We start from the raw sequence: 24,454 nt of genomic DNA on the forward strand, positions 1-24,454 counted from the left end.
TGCTTCAAGCTAAAACCATCAACATGCATACTGGCAGCCAACCAAAAGGAAATTCTTAGTCCCAATTGTCCCCACTTTCAATTCATCAGAGGGAAATGCCATTTACTAATCCTCATAACTATGCACAACAGCCAAGAAGTAAGCTGGTGATCACAGCCACAATTAGCCAGCAAGCTAAGTTATGTCAGTCAGCCATAAACTGAATTCAGGGCTTTTATGACATTCGGACGCACCGAGTCCTCGTCTCTGCCCCAAAATGCAGCTCCTTCCTCGCACACAAAGAGCGGGAGAGAAACAGACCGTGAAGAAATCTCTTTGAAAGAGGAACACATTAGCTGCACCACCTCGACACACAGGCCTCCAGCCAACCAATGTCAATACCAGCCCTGGGCTGCACGGCACGGCGCGCCGCAGCCTCTCAGCTGATTGGACCGTGTGTGTCGGCCTGCACTTTGAGCTCGCCTGCTGCGCTGCGTACAAAGCAAATGGTTCCAAAGTGCAACCAATCACAGGGCGGTGTCTGAAAACATTTCTACAAACAAATATTTGGAGCAACGATTGGCGCCATGACTTCCGCCACAGCCCAACTGGCTGCAACCTCTCGCTGCCCCCCCTGCAAGCACCCCCTGCCCCGGAGGAGGATTCTCCCTCTCGCCTCCACCGCACGCACCACATCTGCAATCCTGCAAACCCCCAACTCTTTTTTTTTTTTCCCCTGTCGGGCAAAAAACAGGATACCCCGCCCCCCTTTAGTAAAAAGCCCCCTCCTTCTGGCCTAGCAGGCTATAATGGGCCACCAAAGGAATGTTTCCCCCTGCATGCTCTCTCACCACCGCCAATGGCAGAACAGAGAGAAAGAGAGGGGGAAACAGCGAGGGGTTACATTCCTCTCTCCTCTGTCCCCTCGCTGGCTGTCTGCTTCACTGACTGCTTCGTTGTTTAGGTCCACAAGCTGATTCTGGATCACGGTCAGCTGAGGCGGAGGGCTTTCCCACAGCTGACCTGGAATCAGCTGGCAGTGAGGGAATGACCAAAGGCTGCAATTCCATTATCTCACACCCCAAAATGCCTGCAGATGTCCAAAAAGTGCAAAAACTTACTTACAAGGAGCTTCGGAAAATGTGGCTGAATCAGTAAAAGCACTGATTGTTACTAATTTACTTGATTGTTTACTCGACGAAACGTCAGAAAATAGTGAAATATTCCCCACACATGAGCTCAAGTTCCCACAGCTCGGGTCACATCTTCAAATTGATTGTTTCCATCAACCGAAAAAGTCTTCAAAAACGTTCAGCTCATGATGATTTGAAACAGAAAAGCAGCAAAGGGTCACATTTGAGAAGCTGGGAACAGTGAAAGTTTGTATTTTTGCTTGAAAAATGACGTAAAGCATCAATCAATTATATAAATTGTTTAAATTGTGCCCATCGACTGATCGCTTACTCGTCTAAATGTCTTAACACTGCGATCAAAGTTGTAAAAACTGTGTGAAGTTCAAATAAACTTCTCGCTTCTGTCAGACGAGGTTCTATGCACCAGATTTTCCTTTTTATTTGTATTCTTGTAATGCTTCTTAAAAAAAACACATTTGGAAAAGCACAATCATCTAAAACATGTAATTTCAGGTGTCTGAGCGGCGTCTCTACAGTGTGCGCTTCATGTATTCATGTCTGGCGCAGATGATCCAGGCTGAGCCGGATGTATACGATGAATATCAGCGTATGATGGCGATTAAAGTGACCCATTGTTCACCTGAGACAAACAAAACACAATGAACGACATTTCAGATAAACAGAACTCTCTGACATCTGCTCGACAGCCTTTAACGCTAAAAGCTTTCGTTCCTCTCGTGTCGGCCACACCCCAGTCAGGTTGGTCCTGCTACGTTCGATCGGCCAATCACACGGCGCGCACACAAAAGGACAGACAGACAACCAATCAAAGCGTCCGCTCCTTTAATTCTCTACAAGCGGAGCATTGTCTATTGTTGTTTGGCGAGCAGGCTGTTTAGTCAGCCTTCCTCAAACATTTTCAGCCCCCTTCATTCTTTTAAATGCTGTTTTGAGACAGGAAGGCAGGCCGGGAGAAAAAAGTCGCCTGGCAGCTTATCGTGTAACCAGATCTTAGCCAGCGCAGAGACGATGGCAGGATGCATTGTTTGATCCATTTGTCCTGACAAAATGTCACTCACAGCTCGTCACGAGCCAACCCGGGCCATCTGAACCGGCCCCGCCCGCCGGCCGGCCAGCCACTCACACAGGAAGCATGTGAAAGTGGGCGGCAAAAGAACAAACTAACATTGTGTCCAGCTGCCCACCTTGGCAGCAATGGAAATAAATCAGTGTGTGTGTGCTGTGCTGCAAGTCTGGGCACTGGTGGGGTGTGTCGGGGGAGGCTGGCTACGAGCTAAGTCATGCTGCTCACTTTGTGACGCTGGAGAACACATGTGCACCGACAAATCTGAAACTATTCAACACAAGAGTGGGAAGAAACCAGCGTGTGGCAGGACATGTAAGAGATCAGGAGAGTGAAGTTACATCATCAGTTACAGCTGTTAACTGTAAAGTCTGTCCAGCTGTGGGTCCAATCACAGTCCAGCTTCAATCACTTCTGTGCAAACAGAATGACGGCCGTCTGTAGGAAAATGAGGGGAGATAACCGTCCAAGTCGCTGATTCTGCAGATGATTTGTGTTCCACGATCAGAGCTACACACTCCTGGTACAAGCTGAGGGGATAAAGTACACTTCTCCAGTAGTCTGCTCATGTGCATGATTGCACGTTGCATGAATTACATTCTGTGAATTAACAGAACGCTGCAGCATCACGGCGGGACGGTGGGACAGACACAATTTAATCCCATCAACACGCTGACAATTAAGAAGACTCAGCCACCGGTGCTGAGGTTTGCTCCAGGCCCTTTGGCTTGTGTGCTTTACTGCTTTCCTTGTTAGCTCATCCACCCACCTCGCCGTGCTCTCGCCCTGCCTCATGACATGAGAAATATGCGCAGCCTAACTGTCACTGAGAAGCTGGATTTGCATGTACCGTCTGCCACACCGCCGAGAGTTACAATAAAACCTCTGGTGGCGTCGCTGCGTACTTTGACATGTTTCAACGTGTGGCGGATCCGACAGCAGTGAGAGAGACTTAATAACATGTTTGCGAGGCGAGGAGCTACGCCTGTAGCAAACTGCAGTTAGCTGGACTCAGCTGGGCTCAGGCCAGCCAACTCTGGGGTGTTCAGAAATGTTGCTCAATGTACGAAATGGACAACTGGAAACATGCTGCAAGGACAAACCTCTGCTTCTGCCAGAGAAACACAGACTCACACTGAGAAGCTTTGAATTTTATTCAAATGCAGCGAATAAATGCGGCAGAGTGTCATTGTCTTTTTCTGTGTGCATTTGCTGAAAAGATGCAGATAGATGAGGTATGTGCGTTGCACTGTTTACACAAGCAGATAAAGTGCTAATCTTCAGGGTGTCTCCATTAGATGAGGTGCAAACTGAACCTCTCCTGTGTTCTGGGTTCTGAGGTTTACTGTCCCCTCCCTCAGTCTTTCCTGTCTCTCGTGCTCCACTGTGGACGCCAAAGACAGGCAAGAATACCAAAAAAACCTGAGCACTGCTGTCTTTTCCCATCTTGTGTTACCCAACACGATGGAAAACTCTGCCTTCGACAAACCGCTCCTGTTTTTGACCTTACGGACTCGCCCGTCACACGCTGCAAGGACAAACCCTTTCCCACACTCATTATATCCACGTCTCTCTTGATATTCCTGCGGGAAGCGTTTGCTCACTTTTGCGCAATAACTGGCACAGTGAGCGTGATTAAACCGCAGGAATGTGCCCTTGGTTCCCCCACCTCATCGGGGCCAGCGCAGCTCAAGCTTGGCAGGGGGACATGTCCCCAGCCCGCACTGTTCCCGATCGACCAAACACCTATCGGCCTCGGCCGAAGGCGGGGGTACGGACCTCGGCCCGGGTTTGCACAACAAGCCTCGCTCTGTTAATGATTAGGAGGTTAGCTTTTCCTTTTGGAGAAACTTTGACCTGTGTGATCTCTACACAAACATGTTCCCGCTGTCGACTAACCAGCACGAGTTAACAGCGAGGGACCGGGCCCGCCAGCTTTGATGGTAATCAACTGCAGGAATGTCTGATGTTGACGGCTATAATGCTGAGTGGCCTAATAAAAATGCACGATTCAATGCTCGGCATGCTGTCACACCAGTAGAAAGTATGCCAGCCATCCGGCTAGTTAGTGAATAAGACAGGGTGCGTAGTCTGGTTAGCCCTGCACACACAAAAACACACCCTCCCAATCATTCCACACTGTTAAGCAATTCTGCCTCTCCACTATGAGAATATGGAGAGCAAAAACTGATGTGAGTGTTATGTGTGGTCAGGGCTGCGTGTGCAGGATTCATGTCCATGTTGGAATGTGTCTTGGCTTGAATGGGTGTGTATTCTGACATCTTTCTTCCTGCAGACATGATCGTTGGGCATAGCAGGCGCCTAAAGGAGGAACGCTGGGCGAAAAACACCTTGATCTGGTGGATGTTAATGGACGGATTTCATTTCGATCCCACAGCGAAACCGCGCACAGGTATCCAAAGTACTGCAAGAACATTAGTATGGATCATCGATTGATAAACTGTCTGGCAGGAGGAATAATCAGAGGATGAGGAAGATGGGGGCTGGACAGTAGAGTGTTTTAAATAAATAAACAGGTACAACGCTGCATAAATGTTAATGATGAGCAGCACGACTGGTATTTGATGACTGGTGTGGATTCAGGTCAAAGATCAGGGAAGGGCAGGACCACATGGTGACGAGAGCTTTGGTTTGGGGTCTAGATAATCATGCAGAATATTGCTGTGGCTAAAATCTGCAGCACAGCAAGTGGGCGTTCAGTTGTGTGCAGCGAAATGAGTGTGGCAGCAGAAACTTGCAGGGCTTTGGGCAGAATATGAGCATGGGTGTGACACCAGATAGAACAATAGTCTGCACGTACAGCTCAGCTTAGCATCGCTCATGACAGCTGCTTCAGTTCAAGCATCTCCCTGTTGGTATGGTAAGACTTCTCTCTTCACCTGAGCTGTCAGACAAGTCACATGACCTCCTGATGTACAGATGGATGATGGCCAACCTGTACAGACATCATATGGTGCTTCTATATGTGCCTCTTATACTTTGGATTTACAGCTGCTTTTAAAACAGCTGTAAACCTTCACATACCCTGAAGGCTTCACAAAGTTGTTAACCATGTGAGGACTTTCTCCAGCTGGCCATCTTTCCCAGCCCGCCCACAGCAGATCCTGCAGGATCAGTTTTCAATACAAACATGATCAAACGTGGATCCAGTGAATCACAGCAGCTTCACAGTCAAATCATCTGAATATCGGCCTTTAGCAGCCCAGTATCGGTCAGCTCTTCCTGTATCGGCCTCCAACCAGCCAAGCAGGCACACAAGTGGGCCAGGACGCCTCGATCGGGAACTGAACCCTTCAACAAACGCGATCCGAGCCCACATGTCTGAATCACTGTGGCGCCCAGTTTCCGCCTGGGGAGCAGGTCCTGCTGGACCCGGGCTCGGCCCCGCACACATACGTTCACATTCACACGGGCAGGACCAAGAAATCCGCATTAAACCGGAGTGAAGTGAAACAGGCCAGGCCGGGAACGGTCGCTGTAAAGTGGGTCAGCTGCAAAGCGAGGCCCGCACTCGGTGCCTGACTTCCACTCCCCATCACATCCCTCCCCTGCCATTTTCTTTCTGCCCGCCGCCGCCTCCTCATCCTCCTCCTCCTCCTCCTCCCAGCCCGGCTCGACTCGGCCCAGCTGGGCCCGAATCGGGTTCGCTTACCTTCCTCTGCTGATTCTCCCAGGCCGGGTCCAGCAGCAGGTCCCGGTCCCAGTCATTCTCCTGCTCCATGTAGGTCTGCACCCCGCCGGCCGAGGACTGGTTATTGGCAGCGTGATAATCTACCATGTCAGCAAAAGAAACCTGAGTGCGCCACGGAGAAACTGTCAGGAGGGAAAAACGTACAAAAATAAAAAATTAAAACGGAAAAAAAGCAGCGACGGCCCGAATCTGAGCGGTGGGATGGGGAGCGATTCACGACCCGGGAAAGAGTCCTTCTGCGGCCGCTTTCGGCAGTGAGTGCGTCTCTGAATGTGATGAGTATCCGGCGTGTGTAGTCAGAAAATCCCCGCTGCTGCTGTGAGAAGAAAAGCTTTCCCTCTGAACCGTGAGGCTGCTGGGAGGAACCGGCCGCTCCTACAGGCTGCAGCGCACCGACAAGCTGGCGCCACCGCGGGCCACGCTTCCGGTCTCACCTTTTAAAGTAAACCACGCTCGTTTCAACTTTACTGTGCACTGAACTACTGCTTTCCATAAAATACAGTTTAAAGTCCTGCTTATGCCAGTTTTCACTAAATGTTTTTTTCTTTCTCTTTAACACAGATTTTTTTAATCAAAACACATTTTTATTCACCATTTGGTTTAATGACAAAAAGTATATTTAATACGTTATTGAAGAGTCCTCCATGATAATAGTAATGCATTCGCCTTGTATGGCATTAATCGCAAAAGAAGAGCAAAAGGGAATTTGGGTTTTCTTGCCAAAACTTGTCTTGCTGGAAAGCTGCCACTTCCTCCCCGGAAGCAGTGGCATTTTATTTTGAAGGCAGCCTCGCTTACCTTGCGGTGTGAATGTGTGTATTTCTGCGTGTCTGACACACCTGCCTGCAGCAGCGTCTATAGGCCGACACGGCTCATGAATATTCATGTGACATTTGAACGTGAGCTGCTGAAACAATGACACATTATAACTGTGAGATATTGAAAAATTAAAACATGTGAAACAATAAAAATATGTGTGACGCCGCATGGTGCGTTAGCTGTCCTTTGTCCTTTTTGGTATTGTTGGAAATTTGACTGCATTGCAGGCTTAGTCAAGTTGTGATATATTACATTAGCATGGAGAAAACTTAGCTATACAGTGCTACACACCACCTCCTCGTTTATACAAATCCCACTTTACAGCACAGCTAACCTTCTGCAGACCAGCTGTCTTGCAGGTTTGAATTTCTTTTCTGTGCATTATTGTAATGATTTTTTTTCCTTTGATACATTAAAATATATTTATATGGTAAGTCACTGAGGATCCTTCACATAAACAATGCAACAATAATGTAACTAAGTGTCCAGTACGCATTTGAAAATGGTCACCAAGACTGTTAAGTAAATAAGATTTGTGGTTACAGTAAAGAGCTAAAATTAAATCAGCGAAACACACCAGTATGTTGTGCATCCTGGTGAATTTAAAGTACAAATAATACAAATAATGAAAATAAACTGAGCTCTGTCACTGTGTGCAGTCTGCACTTTAATGTTGACCTTTCAGACACAGAAGCCACATCAGTCAGAGGACAATTTCTCCAGTGGTTTTGCTGAACTTGCATGAGTGATCATTTGTATTTGTATAATTTTCAGGTAAATGCAGCTGAACGTGACCATAAGACTTCATAACCGATCTAAACCATTTAAAAATAAATGTTCAACAATGTACATGATACATATGATGTTCTTGTATTATTCACCAGCAGTGACACCCCTCTTACAAAAAAAACAACTGCACATTGATCTCTAAATAGTTTACACAAATTATTCAGAGGTTTCAAGCAGAGACGAGTAACCATCACATAACAAAACATACAGTGTCCTGTCAAATATTAAGAAAAGTTAAAGAAGCCAGTTTGTGACCAGAAGGATGTGGAGGTGCTTAATCAGATGAGAAACAGACATATCTCTTTAAATCAGAGTCTACATTCTCGATTACTCTCCCCTTTTAAAACATGTCACATATCAAATAATGCCCAGTGTCTCTGCCTCCTCTGTTAATAATAAAATTACACCAACCTGGAGAGGCGAAATCAGTCTTTAGCAGCTGATTCATGTGCAACCTGTGAGCATCAAGGGGTCATTATCCTGGGAACCACTGACCCAGAGGACCATAAAACAGAAAGGCCTGGGCTGCAGTATCATCCATCACAGCAGGCGGAGGCCGGGCTGGTCTGTTCAGGCTGTCCTGGTCGTTTAGCAGCATGAAGACAGGACCATACCCCAGCTGTGATGTTGTCATGTGATGCCGTCTAGTGCAGCTCTGCTACAAACAGCTCTGTGATTGGTCAGCTCTGAGTCATAACTAGAGTGCGAGTCTGGGCTCATTAGCAGGAACGAACCACTTATGAATCAACTGTTTGTCTTTTTAACGAGTTTCAGAGAGAAGTTGAATCCTGAATGGAGCTGCTGATGTTTACACACAGGCTGAATGCTGACACACGAAACCTCTATCACTGTTTTAACTGTGTGTTTTAACTGTGACTATCCCACACCATCTTAAAAATCAGCTTGAATCAACCCAACACTGGTGCAACAGGATATTGAACACACACACGCACACACACGCACACACAAGCTCTGGTATTTATATCTCTGGTTGTTCTGACTTTAAAGAATGATGCTGGAAGACGGATATTTACACATACCAGACATCAGCAAAGAACAGAGGGTCATTCTCAAAATATCCCCTGTGGTGGGGGTCACTGCACACAGAGCCTGCAGGACAGCTGCAGACAACACCGACATGACCAGGAAAGCAGAGAGAGCAGGTACATCATGGCCGGAGCAGAAGGAAAAGGCCAAAATAACCAATAAAACAGACGACATAAACATTCAGAAGCACCAGAAATGTTTGTGACCTCTGAGAGCAACAGATGACACGACCAGACGACTTGTTCGCGTACATGAACGGCACAAAGACAACAGCACGTCAACTTTAGTCAACTTTGAAGTAAATGAAAGCGGCACCAAATGGAGGGGAACACACTGCGATGCATCATCTTATTTTATATTATTCATTGATGTGTTTTATTTACCTTTATACATCCTGCAGACCATTCTGCATTCTACAGACACATTAATAAATTATAATCATGATAGAAAAAGATGAAAAACATTCAGAGTTTTTTAATAGATCAAGGCCAAATGAAAATATTGGTGCTGGTAGAACAAACTGGAGACTTTACAGACTTTCTATATTCTACATTCTTTATTTAAAAAAACATGCTGAAACCCAACAAACCCAATAATTAGTTCAAGAGAGTTCAAAACCACTTTTTCCACATTTTTTACAATCATGAACAAAGCATCTATCCTTTGGGACGAATGAATCACTGAGTGTTAACTTTAAGATGATGAAATGATTACTGTAGCCGACTAAATATATGTATGTATGTGTATGTATGTTCAGTTTAAAATGCCTAAATAACAACAAATGAAACACAATGAAATACAGTACACTTTGTTATATGTAATGTCTTTAGAACAGTCACAGTTTTATAGTATTTCACTTTCTTTGCTTGATTTGTTTTCTGTAGGCATTTTGAACATTATTGAATATAATCACAGAACCATCAGTCGATTTTATTGTTGGACGTAGTTAAAGTAATTTATTTTCCACCGCTGGAAGGGGCACAGTCGAACATTAAGCCTTGTGATCCTTCATAGGATGTCAGAAATGAATAACATCCCTAATTCAGACTGAAAAAACGATATGTGTGAGGCCACGTCTTAAAGTCCCGTTCATCAAAACAGCGAGGTGACCTTTACTCAAGTGTCACCAGCGCAGTCAATCATAAACTTCACTTTTCCTCATGGCAGCCCGTCTTACTCTGACCTTTGACCCTGGAGGATTCCATGACTGAAGAAAGTTCTTAAACATGTTTCCATGGTTACTGTTTGACTACATGACGGAAACAAGCGAGAGGAAAATTAAATGGCACAAGAAGTCTGAGGACAAAGCCTGTTTTTTGTTTGCTACGTGTTTCTACACTGCTAATTATTTGACACTTGCCATGATTTAAAAGCTTATTTTTAGCCATGATAACTTATTTCTGGATTTAAAAGTCTTATTTCAAGACTTCTTATCAAGTAAAATTTACTTGCTGCAGGGACAGACACTAGTTTTAAGTAATTTTCTTCTCAAATTTAGTGTTTATATCTTATATTTGGGCTACCCTTTTTTGCAGTGAATCATTGAGCTCTTCTGTGCGTCTACTTTCATACCTCTGAAACATGAACATTTTTCATGCGCACATTAAAATAATGTATGAAAACCAGAAGAGCGGGAACAGACTGAACGAGAAGAGCGCAGATCTCCTGCAGGTTTACAGTCAGGATGGCGTTGAAGATACCAGAAACAGGGATTAATTCATCAGTTATTGTGCCTCACTTTAGTGGATCATAACATATCAGGTATGGAGTTAATCTGCAGATTCTCTGGTCGAGGATGAAACCAAACTTTTTTGTGGATGTTTACGAGCCATGATTAGCCCGCTTTTTAGCCTTTGTGCCACAGCAAATCCTGATGAATCCGTCTCAGTGGACCAGGTCAGTTCAGTTGTACATGGTCATGTGGAGCCACTGGAACCAATCAGAGAACAGAAAACTGTTGAGAATCACGTGGTTTAATGATCCTTGATATGAATACACTTTATTTTCATGTTTGACAGGTTTCATGAAGAACCTGCCAAACTAAGATGTAGACATTAAAGTCCTTCTTTTATAAAAGTAAAATAAATGTGCCATATATCACCCCTCCAATTCAACTCTCTATTCAAAGTATCGTTTGCTTAAGCAGATAAAGAGGAAGGAGTCAGTATATATGTTTAAATCTGTGTTCACACCTGTCTGAAGCTGACAGTCACAGCTCCCATTCCCGCCATGTCGTACGCTTGAAATTTGTCTGCAGAAGAGAAAAAAACAATCAACAACTGAGAAACATTTGACCTGTGATGACAAATACCACCAGATTCTGACTGAACTTTATCTTAATTAAAAAGTTTAAAGGTCTGACAGCGTTAATGACACTGCAGCCATTTGATTATTGTCACTGTCAGCCTGGTTTTAGTCGATAACATCCAGGAAGGTTGAACCAGTCTTTTCACTTGTCACAGATAAACTTCAAGTTGAACTTAAAGTAAAACTCTATGATGTTGCTCTTTGCTGTGTACTCTCGCTGTGGTATTTGTGTATCATGACTTTAGCTCTGTGTACTTGCAGACTGGCATTTCACTTTCACATTAGCATGTAGTTACAGTCCAGCACAAGAACAGGCTTGTTTACAGCTGTTTCTACTTTGCGTGACTGTTAAGGGACCAGTGTGCAGGATTGGGTGACATCTAGTGGTGAGGCTGCATATTGCAGCCAGCTGCAGTTGCATCACAGACTGCTGCCTTCCTTTCCAAGACTACAGGAGAAGCTATGGTGGCTGTGAAAAAGGCCATCTCTTGAGCCAGTGTGTGGTTTGTCCATTCTGGGCCACTGTAGAAACCTTCTCATGTGATAAAAACACAGCAGGTCTTATTGTCATATTCTTATTCTCCGCTCTGTGTCTCCTCCTCTGTCCATCTTCACACCCTCTTCTTTTTCCTGTAGTTGTTTGATGTGTTCACGAGCCGCATATTGGATTGAATCATTCTGGATGCAAACATTTAAGCGATTCAAACATGGCATTGTTTTTAGTTTGCAGTGTACCACTTGTCTTTTTCTTAACCAACCCCTGCCTCCCTCTTTCCCCGCATCCCTCCCTTACGGATCATGCTCTCCAGTTTCATCAGCAGGTACAGGAAGCCCGGGTAACTGATGGTCATGTCCGGCTCCGTGTATCTCAGTCCAACCAGCTGCATTATCAAATCATCCACCATGATGCCTGGGGCAGAGACAGACCAGACAAACAAACTCTATTCAACAGCTGCAGTGACAATGGGCAGGACACTCTCTTACTAATGATTTATTTGAGCTGAATCAAATGATGGGTGTGATTTTTATGACTTCAAAAGGCTGAAAGGACAAAGTTCACACAAGATAATTTAAGTGATCAACATTTCAAATACAGTGCCTGACAAGGAGGAAGGTTGGATAACTGTGATCTAGATTTAATCTAAGAGGTTTGAGCTTTACTATCCTGCTTTAGCGTGAATTAACTTTCTTCACACATAAACTGAATGTGAACAAAAACGTTGAGTCACCACCAAACTGAAGATATTTAAAGGCAGAGTCATTAATGTTTTTCTGATGCTAAAAAAGTTAGTTTACAGCAGTAATGTCTGTAAACTCAGCGGCAACTACAGGACCACAAAAATAATGATTCTTCATCTAATTCTTTAATTATATATGTGACTGTATATATAACTGGGTGTAGTCATGGTAAATATAAGAAGTTAATGAACTATGTTAAAAATCAGAGAGGAAGAGGTACAGACAGGTGGTTTGGCTCCCCCTGTTGGTCAGATCAGAACAGTAAGAATCCAGCAAAGACTGCAGAGCTGTTACACTTTAACTACCAGCTGCAGCTGAAAAATGTGTATGAACTTTGTGTTGCTGTGAGTCCTCAGTCCTACCTGCTGCCTTCAGAGCGGGGGTGACCTCCTGATACTCCAGGTGCTGAGTTTTGTTCTTGTCAAACACCAGGAAGATATCCTGAGGAGAGAGGACACACCACAGACTGAATGCATAAAAAATTGCACATACACTAGAGGATTTCAGGTGTGCGGGGGCCATCATGTCGACAGTCACGTGTTGCTCTTCTTGATGTTACTGTCGTGGCGTGTTGATAAGCTCACCGTCCACCTCCTGATCTTGTCCCACAGACTCTGAAACTCTGGCCAGTTCAGCTGAGCGATGCCTTGACCCTGAGGAAAAGGCTGAAGTCAAGGAAATTAACTGGAGTCTGATCATTGATACCTGTGGCTGAATGCTGCAGGAAAAAAACATCAACACAGAAACAAGCCACAACTTTCACACCTGCTGTACAACATTTTAGCCTTACATATACAAATATAATATCGATATTAGCAGTTTATCGCATGTAATGATGTCATTCGGCGAAATGAACATGTGGATTAACAACATCAGGGCCTGGATAGCTCAGTCGGTAGAGCATCAGACTTTTAATCTGAGGGTCCAGGGTTCAAGTCCCTGTTCAGGCGATAGAAATTTTACAGTGGCTGAAGGAAGATGTCAACAGGTAAATCATGCAGTAACAGGTACAGTACTGTGCACCCCGTGTACACTGTGTACTGTCACAGTAACCAGGTTCTGTAGTTCATAATAAATGTCTTTGTATTTGAACAGTGTTTTACTGTTAAAAAATAAGAAATAAATATCTGCTAATATATATAATTGTAGGAGGTACATGGCCTCAGGACACAAATACTTATTCCTAAACTGGAGCTGTGATTTCATTTCAGCTGAGTCACTGCTGGAAACTCTGGAAACAGAGGAGCTGTCAGCTTCAGTTGCAGCTCATGAATTTCTTCCTGCATGCGTCAGCTCAAAATAGCTCTCGCCTAAACAGGGACTTGAACCCTGGACCCTCAGATTAAAAGGCTATGGTCTGCCGAGTGAACTATCCAGGCGCAATTATCCCCCACCAGAGGGTACCGTTGACGTTTTCTCACACTTGTTCAGAGCTTATATATATCACTTTTAAGGATACATCCATGAGGACCACCATGCTCTTGCAGTGCTCCAGAGCCAAGTACTTCTCACTGCCGGCCAAAACTGAGCACAGCAAACAAGGTCAGTGGTCGTTTGAACATGCAAACAGGAACTGTAGAGTGAAACTGTAAACACGAGGCTGTTTTCTTTGTTTGAATGCTGCTGGTTGTGGATCACACGTGGGTGGGATCAGTATCTTCATGCTGAGATCATCATGTTAACCAACCTCAAACAGCTTTTCATTTCAGCAGACAGACACGCTTTGAATCTGATCCTCACTTTAAACCTCGAGGACGAGTCATGAAACACCAGACAAGGCTGATTTCACCTGAGCAATGAGCCGATCAACTCTGGTTTTTATCTACATTTTGCTGCGGCTACAGATGCCTGAAACATGATTCCAGACAAATCTGTGCCAGGCTAAAACCACAAAAACGAACAAGACTGAACGCGTCCTGAAATCCGCCCATGAAAGCAGAGACATCACTGACCTCCTCCCTGTATGGCCTCAGTCAGCAGGCTGTGCAGGTGAACCGGTTTGCAAAACCCCTTCTGACGACACAAAGGGAAACAGTCACAGCACAAGACGTGAGGGTCACTTTAACACAGACAGACAGACAGACAGACAGACAGACACTCGTCTTCATATTCACGGAAGCTCACCTTGTTGCAGTGCTTCTTAAACAGCTGCACGATGGATTTAGGAGAGGGAAGAGCAGCCTGGTGAGACAATGAATGCTGCAGGAAGAAAAACACAAAAACAAGCCTTAAGTTTCACGAACAAACGCCTGCTGTACAACGTTTTTTCCTGATGCAGGCAGGTTGCAGATAAATCAACCCTCTGACTGTCAGTATCACTTACAGCGATTTACGACTGACACAAACAACCTGACATCCGCTCTGAAGCTTTAAAAATGCAGATGCTGATGTCAGTCCGTGAAATGAACATGTGGATTGAGCACATCAGGGCCTGGATAGCTCAGTCGGTAGAGCATCAGACTTTTAATCTGAGGGTCCAGGGTTCAAGTCCCTGTTCAGGCGAGAGAAGTTTTACAGTATCTGAAGGAAGACGACAACAGGTAAATCATGCAGTAACAGATACTTGGTACAGTACTGCTGCTTGGGCCATGACAACTCGAGTATTCCTGCTACATACTGATGCTCAGTACAGTTATTTCAAAAGTACTTGAACGAATTCATTCAACTGCTGAATTTTGTGCAGCTGTGATGTCTGTGTGCGCACTGTGGGACTGTGCACTGACAGCAAATGATTGATTGACTGATTTAACTCGTCTCTTACCTCTGTTACATCTTCTGGTGCAGGTTTGTGAGCCGGTCTGGAAAAAAAGCATGAGAACATATCAGGACCTTATTTCCAATCGCAAAAAGAAACTAGAATTCTATCATCGTGGTGGAAATGACGATGAATACTAAATAATTAACTTCCTCCCAAACCTGCACTGTAAAACATAATTCACGTCTTTATTTTGTGTTAATTTCCCAGGCTCATTAACAGTCCCGACCTGCAGCTGTACGCGCCTAATTATTACAAGTTATGAATTCCTGAATATTGATTTAAGCGCCTGTTTAATTCAGCCTGCAGCTCACTTCCTGCTGTCATTCCTCTCGCTGTGATGTGATTAGAGTTCTTTGTGTCATCAGCACATTTGTAGGCCGTCTTTTTTCCACATTTGGCCTATAGATATATTGATCCGTGACTCACGTGGCGGCATTGCCCTGCTCCGTCAGCACCCGCAGGAGGAACGCTCCCTGCTGGTTGCGCTCGGCGGTTGAAGGGATGATGATGTAACGACCTGGTGGGAGGGACCCGCGAAGAACGACCTCCCGACGTGAGGAGTACTGGGGGCTGTAGAGGACAGGGCGGAGCACACGCAAGTCCTCAGGCGACAGGTACGTGCCCTGGGGATGGGCCTGGAGAGACAGCACACAGTTATAATACACAGATTAAAACTTGTCTCAAATGAGCCGGGATTTGAATCCTGGACCCTCAGACCCCCTCAGACCCCCTTAGAGGTCTATCAGCGTAGCTATCCAGCCTGTTATACCAGTCTCACACATGTTCACATCTCTGGAGTGGAAGAAGTATTCACTCCACTAAAAGTGCCAATACAACAAAGTCCTACATTTAAATTTATACTTAAGCAAAAAAAAAAAGAGCAAAAGTACTCACTGTGCAGTAAAATATCCCCTGTGAGTGATATATTAGGATATTATTAATATTGAGATGATTCATGAGAAAAGGTTCTGGGAGGCAGATCTGCTTTCATGTTTTGGACTTTTCCCTCATCATGTGAGAAGTTTTGGGGGGAAAATGTCAAAGACAAGGAGAAACAACTACTCACTGATTTTATGTAAGAGGTCACGAGTCACGACGTTTGGGAAGCAGCCGCTTAATATCTAAAATGTTTTGTATACTTTTATAAGAACCCACGGTGACACAGGTGTCACACGTCCAAATACGTGACACATATGTAACATTTGAGATCTTGGACAGTAGGGGGTGGTGTTTTGAAAAAAATGTCAGAAATGTGTTCTATGTGGTCTATTTAGTCTGTCTTATGTCCCCCATAATTTTCCTAAAAGCAGAAATGGGTCCGGGCTCTTATGGGTTAATGTAAAATCTTCACCTGGAAAGCCACGACTAACCGACTACAGCTGTCACATCAGTGAGTGGAGTAGAAGGACATAGTAGCAGAAAATGGAAATACCAAAGTACCTCGAATTTTTACTATAGTAAAGTACTTCACTGAATGTACTTAGTTACTTTCCACTCCTGTTTCAGTTTAATTAACTGATGTCATGTGTCTCACTGTATGTGTGTGTGTGTACCGGGTATATATGCAGGGCTATAGCCAGGTTAATGCCTCTTCTTCTCTGGTGTTTCTGCATCAGAGCCAAAACGAAGGAGCAGGTCTTCCGAGAGTCGGCTGTGTTGCTGTCCACCTCCGACAGGATGAAGTAGAACTGAGGGTTCTGCCAGAAGGAACCTGGAAACACACACATACACACACACACACACACACACACACACACACAAAGACAAAACAGTGTCAGTATGGTGTATTTATATTGTGTATTCATGTTGTGAACAGAACAGGACGGGACATTGGTTCATTTTAACTTTTAAACCTCCTGGAACATCTTTTCTATGTCGACACTGAACAGTTTGGCAGCTTTTGATGCCGGGACTTCCATTAAAAACACTTCATCTGCAGCCAAAGCATCAACGTCAGCATCTGAAACTTTCTGTTTGGATCTTGAATTTTGCTCAATTCTGCAGAATAATTCAAACCCACACAAACAGACAGACAGACAGACAGACACTGGCATGTAGGACAACAATAAAGGGGCATCATTCCACCATCCCGCTGCTATCGACAACACTTTGCTGTCATTTCTCTTTAATGAAGCTGCTGTTGATTAAACCTCCTGCAGATGTTTCACATCAGATTCCTTCCAGGAAAAGAGGATTAATCCTCCTGAATATGGTGACAAGGTTTTAATGTGAAACAGATGTTGAGTGTGAATCAACAGGAAACAGCAGCAACACAAAATCAACACTGCTAATGGGAAGAGATTGGAAAAATACTCAAATAAAGTCATAATAATGTGGTTAAATTTAAAAAAATATTGGCCACAGTTGTGTGTGTATCTGTCTTACCCCCTTGGGCAGGACCTCCTGCTGTGATGGACGGCACCCAGTTCCCATGATGCTTTATGCAGCTCCACGGCAGCACGCTGGAGCCCGGTTCGCCGAGAGTCTCGGTCAGGTGACAAACCTCCATCAACTCAAAGTTCTGTCGGAAGTCTGACACCGACATCCTGACGGAGAAAGACACGAGTCAGGTGATGGGTTTGAGCTTTCCACACTGGCCGGACACACGCCATCACTAAATCAGACTGACTTCCGTCTGTATGAGTAGCTTCGATCTTTTAAATCATTAGAAAACATGTCTGTGACTTCTTTAACTCCATAATCTATTAAGCAACCTGCAGCTCAACTCAGTCAGTATGTGAACCCCATAACGCAGACTGTTGCGAATTCGCATCATACCGCTTTAATCCACATTGCAGCCGAATCGCGCATGCATTCCTCTAAAGCCGGTTTGTGCAAATTCAACACACACCTAGGAACCTTTTGCAAGCACTGGTTTCTTGTCGGACCGATCAAAGTGAAAACTACATCTGTCGTGTTGTTGTTACAATGTAATGGCTGTAAGTCAATTTTGTGGCGTTAATGCTTAAAGCATTGACGCCTGTTGTCGCTAATATGCTTCATACCTAAATTTATATCTATTGTATGTGCTACAGAAAAATTAAAAAACTCCTCTTAATTTAGGATCATTTTGAAAGCAAAAACACAAAGAAATAATTTTTTGATATAATTCTAAATAAATTCAGGCGTCAAGGGGTTACGTGAGCAGTGAGCAGAGTTCTAGCTGCTGTGTTTATGAAGCTTGGTGTCGGCGTCTCTCTTTTCTTTGAGAATAAGTGACGTCAGGGAGGTTCCTGTCGTGCTTCGGACTCACATGTCAGGTGGACAAAGAGTCACAGAACTCACCAGAACTCCCCGTCCTCCCGTCTGACCCTGTCCAGTCTTTTCTGCTCCTCCACGCTCACTGTGTCCCACTCTGGACTGGGCACAGAGACACAGAGACAGAGACAGAGACAGAGACAGGGGACACTTTTAAATGTATGCTCAAAATAAACATGTCAAGTATTCATTTCCAGATCTAATCATAAGAAAACAACTGGTGGCAGTGAACTAGTTTAGCTGCTGTAAGTGAGTACCAACCCCTTCATGTCACTCCAGGGCCCCTCCCACTCTGTGTTGCCCCAGGGGTTGAGGATTCGCACCAAATCCTGAGTGCCATGTGCCGTCTTCACCTGACAGCGCAGGAGGAAAACAGAAAGAGAGAAAAGGTGAGAGTAGGAAGAACAGGATGGATGCATCTACTGTTCTGCAGCTCAGTATTGATGCTGTTTCAGGACATTTACCGTCTCGAGCGCAGTCAGAGAGTAGGCATGTCTGAACATGATCCCAAACTCATTCCTTTTCTCCAAAGGACCCTGCAGGGAAAAACATCCACCCACAGTCAGGATAGAAGAAAGAAAAATCACACTCAGGTGACTCATCACACAGCAAACACAGAGAAAACATTCAACGGGAACATGTTTCCCAGCATGTCAACTAGACCTAACAAGTCAGCCTCTGTGTCTAACCTCCTCACCGTACCTGGCAGTTGGCGCAGTTGATGAGCGCCCCTCTGGCCAGCAGGTGTCTGAGAAAGGCCGGCAGGTCTCGGGGCAGCGAGGAGACGCTCAAAACCTCAGCCACCCCGCCCGTCATATCAACCATGGCCTCATGAGGGAAGCCCATGTCCAGGGCTCTGTAGCCACCTTTCAGCCTGGGACAAAACACACAGGGAGGACAAAGACATCAGATTCCAGGCGGGAAACAGAGTAAATAACTGGACAGATTAACTTCCTGAGAAAACATGACAGATCAATAGATGAACCGATAAAGAGATCTGCAAATTTTAGGAAGCAAATGTCTTCTGGTATTGAGGAAACACTTTCCACTGATGTTTGAAATTTGTCTGGTGCGTGAATAACTTCCCTTGTACGATTAGAGAGGAAAATGTATGTAGAGAAGAAAGGATGACTCTTTGAAGGTGGAGTCGGTCATGTATCAATAAATAAATGGAATGCTCAAACAAAAAGAAGATCAGGTATCTGTGACTGTTGCAGGCTGCCTGTAATAAGCCTGAATGAAATGACTGGATGGCCTACCTGTCTGTCTACCTGTCTGTCGACCTGACTAGCCGTGCACACTCTGCCTGTGCTCTCATTGCACATGACCAGAGTCTTCACGCCACGTTCATTGTTTACATTCATTTTGATAATGTGAAGTGTTTTCTTACACGTGAATGAGACATGAGGCAGCTTCAAACATTACAACACACACACACACACACACACACACACACACACACACACACACACACACACACACACACACACACACAGACTGACAGGGACTCACTTGGCGTAGGCCTTCTCCAGCAGGGAGCTCCAGAACTCCTGTCTGTCAGGGGAGCTGAGGTAGATCAGATTGTTGTCCTGAGTCGGCAACAGGTCATCTATCCGCACCTCCTCCCACTCACCGTACTGCCAGAACTACAGACAGACAGAGAGGGGGCGTTTTTCTCACAACCTTTTCCACCAAAATCCACCATCATGGGGAAACTGACAGGACATGACTGACAGACAGGAAGGAGTTCAAACTTTTAGGTCCTTTTTGTCGTCCTCCTCCTTCATTTTAACCTCATGTCTGAATCAGCTTCTTGAGAGCGACAATTCAATCTTGATATTTACCCTGAAGGCGAAGCAGCCGTTGTATCCGTCCTGGAAGCTCTGCCCCAGAGGCACGACCTTCTCGAGCAGGGAGCGATGCACAGAGAGAGATGCGATAGCAGAGAGGAACCAGCAATCATCTGAGGAAAGCAGGTTCGAGAAGTAGGTCGGGTTATCAGGAAGGTGAACTGTGAATAAGCCCTGTTTCCTTTTGAAAGGCTCCTCTGGTGAATCCTCTTTAGCCCTCTGTTGAATCCATTGTTCACTGGCCAGCTAATTCATGGGGCGTTCATTCATAAAATATCCCACTGGATTAAACAGGTATCTGTCATCGCATGAAGCGGATCAGAGAAAAATCCACTGCAGGATGAGAACAATGGGAGTATAAACCTGTAAACTTCACTGTTTGCTCTTGTTAGCAGCCTGCTGTTTTTGAGGAGGAACAGGTGCACAACGAATGTACAAAACACAGATACTCCTAACTGAAGAGAGCTGGACATGGAGCGGCCTGCTGCCAGCGGCCAAACAATGAACAACCACACATGTGTGCTGTGTCCAGGTCTGATAATACACCTGTGATCGGGGCAGACTCATTCTCAGGTGCATCAAGTGCTGATTGTTCAACTCCTCTGACTACTTTACGCTCACCCTAACACAGTTAAAACACTGCATGTGATTAAGTTGCTTAAGATTTTAAATGTTGTGATATGTCACATGGTTTTGACATATGAACCTAAAAACTAGACAGAAACAACACAGAAGTGCAGGTGCATGAACTGTAACTAAACCTCTGCTGTGTCTCCATGCAGCAGACTGACCAGGTGAGTCCAGGTGAGCGTTCTGATCTGAAATGTACCGGACGGGACTGAATGCTTTTTACTCATCTGTCCTGTGGGAAAAGTGTCCCTGGTGGAAACACTGCATTGTGTAACACTACTGCAGCGGTCTACTTACTGAGTTTTCCCTGGCGGACGTCCAGGCGCGTAGCTCCATTGACTATGAACTGAGGGGAAGCACAGAGCTCCTAGAAACAGTTTGATGATAGTTTGATCAAAAGGAGGACGAAGAAGAGGAGAGGAGAGGGGGGATGCAGAAAAGATGAGAAGGGGGGAACAGATGAGGACAAAAAACATGATTTAGCATGTCTGAATAGCACCATGCCGAAGGGAGCGGCAGTTAATTATTAAAGATCAGCTTTCAGAGCATAAACAGTATCTGTTCTGTGGAAGGAGTCCACCAACAGCACTGTCTCGCCAAGTGTTTGTCGTTTTGGACCAGTGAGCTACATGCAGGCGTAGAAGAGCCTTCTGCGTGTACACAGTATGTGTTAGCTTATGTGTGAGTCACAGTCTGCAGTACCAGTTCAACAGGACTGGTGTGTTTGCTGGGGACGAGCTGCAAAGATGAGCACCAGCGACAAGACTGACAACCTGCTGGCTGCAAAGATCACATAACAAAAATGACATTTTATTTTGAAAGATCTCTTTATGTTAGATCAGCAGACGGGACTGTGTCCAAATCAGTGATCTCTAAGTAGTGTTTTCTCCACCACTGTCTCCTCGTTTTGACCTCAGTATGTATTGATGAATGTCACCACATCTGTGAAACATCATGCTTCATATTGCATAATAATGCATACTATATTATTGAATTGTAATTATTGATGTATGAATACATACACCACTTTAACGTTGCAGCAGGTAAAGGTGGAGCTATTTATTTTACTATATATACTACTGGGTATCTTGTGAATTTCACCCTTGAGATTATTTTATCTTATCCATCATAATTTATTTGTTGATGATATTTCGTATCATTAATCTGAATCTGCAAAGTAACTGAAGCTACCAAATGAATGCAGTGGAGTAATAAGCAGAATATTTGCCTGTGAAATGCAGTGGAGCAGGAGTAGCAGAAAGTGGAAGTACAACACTTGAGTAAATGTACTTTGCACCACCGTGCAGGATTAAGAAAGCAGTCTCTGCAGTGCTCTCAGCGTCCTGCTGTCTCAACGAGGAGAAAATGCCATAAAGATAGAGACTGTCCAGTTTAAGGGAAGAATAAATAACACTGCATATCTCTTCATACCAACAGGACTCACACCTCTGACTGGCTTTTGGAGTGTTGTGAAACCAAACAGATTTCCACACTAGAGATATTTGGCTTTGGATCAGTAGCAGAAGAGGAGCTGAACATGTTGGACTGTAATCTGGAATGAGAAGATTTTCTTCAAGGCAGTTTCTTCTGTCAGTCAAATCTGACACCACATAATGCGGTCTGACACTGCAGAGAACGAAGGTGTCTCGTTTGTGTCCACTTTATTTTTCACTGTTTCATGGGAATAACTTTGAGGTTTTGTTTTTGGGAAAGTGAAATCAGTTCTGCAATAAATGCAACTTTTCTGAAGCTTGTAAGGTTTCATTTCTATGGAGACTGAGTGACAGAGAAGTGAGTCCGTGAGGGTTGAGGCAGATTCATCAACTACTGGCCTTGCAACTCTTACACCTGCCGTTCACACCTGGCCTCAGGTGACTCCAGCGGCTGTGACTGTGATTATGACCCCATAGAGGTTAAATACCTGGGACTTCCTGTCAGTCAGCTCCCTGGATAAGAGGCGAAACATTTTCGATTCAACCCTCCAACACAACAAAGATAAAAGCCGACTCATTGAACTTTATACATTATATCACACACTCTAGCAAACACTTTAAATGTCACTGCTCTCATCAACATCATAACAACAGTGGAAAATTCAGTGGCCTAAAAGCAATGAGACAATGAGAAACCTAAACGGCCATTCGCCCTCTACATCGCACCGAGTGTAATTAATCCTGTATGATGTCTTTCAGAGACATCACATATTTACTCAACAAAAGTTGTGTGTAAATACAGCAGCAGGTTTTACCCCGTCCTGATCGAGGCGCCTAACGTGACAGAGGAGAAGCTGCATATCAGCAGACAACACTGGGCTGACATCTATAACAAACAGCCCTGCAGGCCTTCGTGTTTTTTATATCCCCGATTTATTTCTTTGAAACACACCCATCCGCTACTGTTCCTCTGTCATGTACTGAAAAAATAACTGTTCAGGAGCCAAAAACAAAGGCAGCTTCTCCAGTGGAGGCAGCAGGGCCTCGAACAGCAGCTTCACATCTGGCACAAGGCTAATTCTAAACGTTATGTCACGTCTGATTCACAGAGAAAGATCCACGTGTGACTCACTGATAGTAACTGTGATTTCAAAGGCTGTTTCAGTTTTCATTAGCAACACTCAGCGCCAACTGCAGCCCAGAGTTACACTGTTCATGGACTATATTACTCAGTAATGACTGTATTAGTACTTTATATAATGACGCTTTCATCCCCTGTGGTTTGTTCGTCACAGTAATGTAAACTGAGATATGCTGTAGTAATTTATTCTGGTATTCTGCACATACCGACAGTACTATTTACAACAGTGCAGTAATCTGACAGCAGTGGCTTCTTAACAGATCAAGATTCACATGCAAAACATGTGATAAACTCATAAAACATTGTGCATAAATGAAACTTTCCAACAGCAGAAAGCAGCACTCAGATATATGACTGAGAATATTACTCTGTGAAATGAGACAGACTAAAAGTACAAAGTAGAATGAAATGAAGTACAAATACCTCAGACTGTGCTTTAGTACAGTACTTGAGTTAATGCTCTCAGTGACAGTCCAGCAAGCTGTGCAGACAACACTGAACTGCTCGTTAAGGCAGCAGCTCACCTCTGCACGCGTCGCTGCAGGCCTGCACGTTGTCAGTGCTCGTGCTGTCCTCAATACTTAAATAAAAATGATATTTCAATGCAGACTGGAAATGTGGACTGGTCTTCCATTGTGCTGTCGCTGCTTTTGAACCACCACAGCAGAGGAAGTTGGACAGGTTCAGCTTCCTCTTTACCTTTGGTCGTTTCCACTTGACGTTGGCCTGCATCTCCAGCTCGCCGAGGGGGAAGTGATAGTCCACGAACAGTCCGTCCCGGCCCACCGTGTTGACGTCCGCGCTCTCCGGAGGCATGTCTCCGCTCAGGAGGTCCGCCAGCCAGCGCCGGGACTGAGAGCCGAGCAGCTCGTCGGAGCAGACCGAGTCCACATCATCGTCCAGCGGAGGGAGGGATCCCTCAGAGGACAGACTCAACGACTTTCTCATGTCAAAGCTGAAACGAGCCGCACTCCGCCTTCAGTCCGCTCTCAACTGAACTCTCCACGGCTTTGACTGACTTCCACATGAGCAGGTAAGTTAATGAGCACAGGGAGGCCACGCCCGCCTGGACAGGTACGGAGACAGATGCTCACCTGGGCGGAAGGTGTGGGTGGTTGGAGATGCTCTGAGGTCACTGCTGCAGGCTTTTCCCTCACTTCCTTTTGTGCAAACGCACGAATGCCAAAGAACCGAAAGTCACCCAAAATAAATAATGTCAAATTCCCAGAGAAGAATTCAAACAAGCAGCTGCACTCAGAAGTTACTCAAACTTCC

General features: G+C 44.9%; 2 protein-coding genes and 2 non-coding genes across 5 annotated transcripts in view; 2 read left to right on the plus strand and 2 right to left on the minus strand.

Moving 5' to 3' along the window:
* The window catches only part of actn4 (actinin, alpha 4), a 47,403-nt gene extending 41,159 nt beyond the window's left edge, over window positions 1-6,244 (minus strand). For both annotated transcript variants that reach the window (XM_041941421.1, XM_041941420.1), the window contains exon 1: window positions 5,870-6,244. In XM_041941421.1, coding sequence (XP_041797355.1) covers window positions 5,870-5,995 — 126 coding nt within the window. In that variant the 5' untranslated portion in view covers window positions 5,996-6,244. The remainder of the gene's footprint in view (window positions 1-5,869) is intronic.
* A 2,727-nt stretch (window positions 6,245-8,971) lies between these two features.
* Window positions 8,972-24,199, minus strand: zgc:85932 (uncharacterized protein LOC405875 homolog). Its single transcript, XM_041941316.1, has 20 exons — window positions 23,879-24,199; window positions 20,903-20,972; window positions 19,970-20,088; window positions 19,638-19,771; window positions 18,828-18,999; window positions 18,590-18,661; window positions 18,387-18,478; window positions 18,153-18,227; window positions 17,253-17,413; window positions 16,421-16,578; window positions 15,294-15,502; window positions 14,871-14,907; window positions 14,234-14,308; window positions 14,062-14,122; window positions 13,569-13,633; window positions 12,694-12,762; window positions 12,472-12,550; window positions 11,664-11,780; window positions 10,756-10,814; window positions 8,972-10,492 (listed from the first exon to the last, which is right to left on the minus strand). The coding sequence occupies exons 1-20, from the start codon at window positions 24,125-24,127 to the stop codon at window positions 10,466-10,468; spliced, it is 2,100 nt and encodes a 699-aa protein (XP_041797250.1). The 5' UTR covers window positions 24,128-24,199; the 3' UTR covers window positions 8,972-10,465.
* On the plus strand, window positions 12,987-13,059 carry trnak-uuu. Its single transcript has one exon. It is a non-coding gene; the product is annotated as a tRNA-Lys (tRNA).
* On the plus strand, window positions 14,539-14,611 carry trnak-uuu. The gene has a single exon. It is a non-coding gene; the product is annotated as a tRNA-Lys (tRNA).
* Window positions 24,200-24,454: the final 255 nt, after the last annotated feature.

This window comes from Chelmon rostratus, chromosome 7, assembly GCF_017976325.1.
Source record: "Chelmon rostratus isolate fCheRos1 chromosome 7, fCheRos1.pri, whole genome shotgun sequence".
NCBI lineage: Eukaryota > Metazoa > Chordata > Actinopteri > Chaetodontiformes > Chaetodontidae > Chelmon > Chelmon rostratus.